General features: G+C 31.5%; 1 protein-coding gene across 1 annotated transcript; it reads left to right on the top strand.

Moving 5' to 3' along the window:
* Positions 1-772: 772 nt before the first annotated feature.
* LOC148599596 (uncharacterized) lies at positions 773-3,066 on the top strand. The gene is made up of 3 exons (XM_088557979.1): positions 773-954; positions 1,425-1,524; positions 2,895-3,066. The coding sequence occupies exons 1-3, from the start codon at positions 855-857 to the stop codon at positions 3,025-3,027; spliced, it is 333 nt and encodes a 110-aa protein (XP_088414105.1). The 5' UTR covers positions 773-854; the 3' UTR covers positions 3,028-3,066.
* Positions 3,067-5,340: the final 2,274 nt, after the last annotated feature.

Genomic DNA, 5,340 nt, shown 5'->3' with positions numbered 1-5,340 from the left:
TAACAACAAAACTCTCGAAAACTAATCCAAACTATAAGTAAGTCAAGTCCAAAATAAAGCTGACAAAATAATTACTATATTATCGGAGTAGCTTGTACAGATGTTGTCTTTACATGCTACAGGCATTTCAAACAAAATAGTGGATTAAATCAAGGTTATGCAGTGCGCCATCCTAATCATGTACAGTCATAAGTAACTACATTGATTTATTTTCTATTTACTTACATGCCTTATTAATATTATCTTTTTAAAAATGGCCATGGAATAATTGTAAATTTGTTATGTGCATAACAAATAACAATTGTTTATGTGTCATTTTAACATAATCATGCTAATAGAACCATCATCCCATTTCCACTTTTACAGCAATTAGATATGTTTATCTCTTATTAACTTTTCAGAATATGACGGGTAAAATAAGAAAACATGAGCATGAACAACTTAATGTTCAAATGATTACATAACTAGACACTTGAATAAGAATACGCTGACTACAAGATTATTATGAAAACCAGGCACTAAAAGGTGATATTGAGAGACCATCTATGTGTTTATTTAGCAAGCATCATATTAAGGCCATAATAGCTTTTTTTTTTTAAATGTTGTCTTATGATATATTTGTTTTAGAAGGAACATTATCATTAAACTGCGTGAGTTTGAGATTTAAAACGAAAACCTCGAAAGGGGGCCTCAAGAAATTAAACAAATCACTGAATATTATTAAGATAATTGCATGAAATAGGATATTGGGAATATTCATCTCGTATAAATCGAAGATAAATTCCCCAGCATAGCCAGTTCTCGTTTAGAATTGATCATTCCGAGGTAAAACTTTGTGGATTACTATTTTTTGAATGCGGTCACTCAGCAAAATGATATTGTGTTTAGTCATTTCTGCTGTACTTCTCTTGAATACAGTGTCGAAAGTTGAAAGCGCTTGTTATGGAAAACAAGGTATTTATTTTAAGTAGATTTACGTTTTAAGTCTGTTTTGAACTATATTACATAACATAACATATCAGAAGAAGGAAGATTTAATATCTCTGAAAATGATTGAGATATGTCATGAACAATTTATTCCATGTTTAAATCATGTATGTCTTCAACTGTTTGAAAAATATTTTAAAAAAACCATAACCACAAAATATGTCACAATCACAGCATATGTCAGCTTCTTGTGTATATTTTCTGAAAGACAGTTTTGATAAAAGTTGTTATCATTTTAATACTTTCTTTAAATGGAATATGAAAAAACTAATGTCATAAAAGAACAGGAACCACCTAAAGCTAAAAATAAGTAGCATACGGAACAAGCATAAAGATTTCACGATAAATGTTCCTTATTTCATAAATACCTACTGATAATAAAATTTTATTAGACGGAAGTATATATTTTTTTAAATTAAAAAAAAAACTCTTTATAGGTTGTGTATACAATGGTGTACAAATTAGAGAAGGGCAGTCGTTTCAAAGCGATCATTGCCAGAAATGTTCATGTTTTAGTGGAATTATAGGTTGTTGTGGGTGAGTATTTTGTGATAGGCGACGACTTAATCATAATGGCATTTAAATTTGTGATCTTCCTGCCCTATATTGAATCCCAAAAACTCCACAAAAATCAAACCAAATAACGCTTTATATCTGATTCTGTAAAATGTACTACATAACGACTTTCAAAACTATTTACTACGATACTAACGACTTTCAAAAATGGTCTCCAGTTTTACCAAAAAATTGTTTGATATGTTGAACAACTCGATCAACAGAAAAACCATCCGATGGCTACTTGACTGAGCATAGGAAACCTTAAAGAATATATTAAAAGCTTAGTATAAAGAATCAAATTGGACACATTTATTAAGCTGAATTATGAGTCAGCAAATGTAAAAAACATTATTTTGATTTTTTTTCATTTGGTCGTATTGTAAGATGCACATATCTTTATAGATTAATTGCTTAACACAATTAACACAAAAATGCAGAAGAAATTTACACTGTTTTTATGATAATCCTTTGGTTGCTTGAAAGGCTGATGTCCCTTTTGTTTCATACAAAACTGATTTGGGTGCCAATTATCACAAAATTTAATAACATCCTTTTTAAATGTTTGTAAATACTTTCAAATATATGTGATGTTATACACTTAAAAGGGTAATGCCAACAGCATTATCTGGAAGAATGAAAATTGACGGCATTAACTGAAGCATATAAAAAAGACAAAAAAAAAAACAAAAAAAACAGCAAAGTTTAATTTCAAACGATAAAATATAGAATCAAATTTTTTATAATAACATAATGAACAAATATTGTTGCTCTTATAACCAAGGTGTATTGGTGGAGAGAAGGAGATGGGTCGATAAAGGGTCTTTTTGGTCTAAAATAAAACTGAAAATTAATTATAATCATGATTTAATTGTGGGTTTGCAGATTTGAATCCATCACAAATGAGAAAACAAAAGACTTCTGCATAGAAAGGACAGAAGAATTGCTTGTTGAAGTTTACCAATTCTCAGATATTCTGTCAAATTTTGTACTTTTCAGTCACGTCATGGTGATATCTTTGGTAAGGAAAAGATGTTCACACCCAAAAACGACTTCATATTTAGTGAATACATTCACTATTTCATCGTTAATCATTTCTAAAAATATCTTTCTTTGGTGTGGACATACTTTTCTGGATTTTCTAGATGCTTATTGTCTAAACAATAGGTATACCCCAGAAAACAAAATAAAAAAAAAATGATTTCGTTTTGTTTTTATAAGAGTAAAGGAAAAAAAAATTAAAAACATGTTATCTTATTGAAAACTGAAATTATATCACCGTGCTACAAGTAGTTCTTGTTATTGTGCATATGTTTTGAAAAAAAATAAGCTTTAAAACACAATGTTTTCAGAACTGGGCAAGTGATTCGACACGTTCATCCGAAATGTGAAATTGTTCAGCTGACAAGATGTTATCAAACAGCAGTTCAAAAGGGTAGTAGAGAAAAGCCATGTCCCTATTGGTATGGAGCTGAGCCAAACTAAAGAGCTTGAACATTTCCTAATAAAACTAATTACATTTGATACGAATTTAATTTATTATTCATCGATGATACAGATTAACCCTTCCATCTGCAAATAAATTATATTCATGTCCAAATGCACGTATGCCTGAAACCAGTTCCTATGTTCAATTTCGTCCATAGAGATCTTTTCAATTTTTCCAGGTTTTGCTAAATTTTTATGATCTGGCCCAAAAGGCTAGGTGAGTTATTGCCATCACGTGGCAACTCTCCTCGTCGTCCGTCGTCGTTAATCATTGTTCAAAACTCTTCCCCTATGAAACTACTGGATCAATTAGAACTAGGCTTCGTATGAATATTTACTAGGGTGTTTTGTATAGAACTTATTATATAGTTTTTGTTCTGTCGAAAAACATGGCCACCGTTACTAAAATAGAATATATGGGTCAGACAGAAGTGTTTTGTATATATATCTCTAAAAACGTTAGGTTTATAAAAATTCCGACATTGGGTAAAAGTGTTCAAAATGACGAGATCGATCTAAGGTAAATTTTTTCGTAAATCTTTTAAGCCAAATTGAAGTTTCAGCTCTTCACGGCGTCTTCTGAAAATGTCTTTATATTATTACTTTCAAAAACTTTCTCCTCCTTCGGAGGTTAAGTTTTGCTTAACAAGCCAGGTGTTTTATGCAGGCCTTTAAGAGCCTCTAATTTATATTTCAGCTTTTATAAGTCTTCTTCATGTTTTCCTAGGTCTACCTCTGGTTTTAGTGTTTTTCCTGCAATGATCTTTGTAACTTTACGAATGGCATATAAATTGTCTTGCTTCATTGTTTTAAAATGCTATTTTATTGTTCAATTTAGTAACTGCATGAAAAATGTAACACTCGTTTGTACTTTCTGTTCAGGTGATCTTTCCAAATCCTTGGGTTTTTCATGAAGCATGATAGGCTGATCATAAATGTCATCTGAACAGAAAGTAAAATGTGAAGAAGGAACTTTTCCCAGCAAATTCATTTCAATTATGAAACACTTAAACTCATTCTTATCTGTCTAAAGTCTTTCGTGAGACAGTTGTTTGTTTGGCATCCCGTAAGCCATGGAGTCTTGTGATTCAGAGATGTCATCTGAACAGCATCAAAAACCCATAGGTCAATGTGAGTCAGACATTAATGGACAGAAGATATGAGATCTATTCACACATATTGCAACCCCAAACGTTAACGAATTACTGTAGAGGAAAGGAGTATAAAATCTATTGTAACGTGAATTGCTAAACAAGAAACAACATACACTTCAGATCCGATATGGTATGCAGAATGTTCTGAAGACAAAATAACCTTTCAACATGCGAACAAATGGTCATTGCAGCGACTACAAGTTCCGAAAGAAATTGACAAAAGCTTCCAAGGAATATCCGAAAGGAGCAGTTAAACAAGGGAAGTCCATACAACAAATGACATAATCAAGGCAAAAGAGGAAAGATGGAAACAACAGCAATATCTCTGAGCTGGTTCATAAATTATGCGTTACCCATAATATATATTGCATGAAAAATCCAGATTCTAATACTGTTCTCTGGTTCTCGTATATTGCAATATATATCGGTTGCAAACAGTAGCCACTGGGGAAAATTGGTAAAAGCAGTAGCCAAATATGTTCAGAGAAAAAATATTGATTGTAATGTAAAACGTAATCGCCAGTAATCCTTGTGTTAGGACCATGAAACGTAGCAGGTAGACAAACATCGTTCACAGATGTACCTTTTACTCTGGACTTGCTACAAGTCCCTCTCTTTATATTGAAGAATATATGAAAAAGTTTTTGATTGTATGTATCCCTCTGATAGCAAATCTACTAATTATTACTTAAAAGAGGGTCTTATAAAGTCTGATTTTGATACTGTGGTGATAATAATTGAGATGGACAGTTCATGCTGATAATAAATCTGGCTGACTAGATTTTAATGTAATATGATATAATAGTACCTTAAACAAATTGTTAACTCAAGCCATTCCCACATGTATGTTTTCATGTAATAGTCTGTGGTCGTTATAGTTATAAACAGCTTTTGTTTGCTTTTGGCAGAATCTACACCAAGAAAATTTTTGCAGATTTATTAAATTGAAAATGTGACTATAGAAGGAAACTGTTTCATGGATCTTTCAAAATTGACCTTTGTCATTTAATTGACAATATTTGGATATAATTGTGACTGAGGACACACATACTGACATAAGGGATTTGCAAAAGATTGCCAAAAAGTTAAGCTCTCACAAAAAAAGCTATCTGAGCACCTTATTCAAGTTAAAAGAAACACATGGATGTGAATCAGT

The sequence above is a fragment of the Perna viridis genome, chromosome 13 (assembly GCF_037379345.1).
Source record: "Perna viridis isolate PV_CMFRI_1.1 ecotype Kerala chromosome 13, ASM3737934v1, whole genome shotgun sequence".
In the NCBI taxonomy this organism is placed as follows: Eukaryota; Metazoa; Mollusca; class Bivalvia; order Mytilida; family Mytilidae; genus Perna; species Perna viridis.
This window is presented reverse-complemented; position numbering and strand designations above follow the sequence as displayed.

Excerpts from the sequence above, each read along its gene's own strand:
- LOC148599596 (XM_088557979.1), top strand. The coding sequence starts at position 855 with ATGCGGTCACTCAGCAAAATGATATTGTGTTTAGTCATTTCTGCTGTA. Across the intron at positions 955-1,424 it reads CGCTTGTTATGGAAAACAAG|GTTGTGTATACAATGGTGTA; the intron begins GTATTTATTTTA and ends AACTCTTTATAG. Across the intron at positions 1,525-2,894 it reads GGAATTATAGGTTGTTGTGG|AACTGGGCAAGTGATTCGAC; the intron begins GTGAGTATTTTG and ends CAATGTTTTCAG.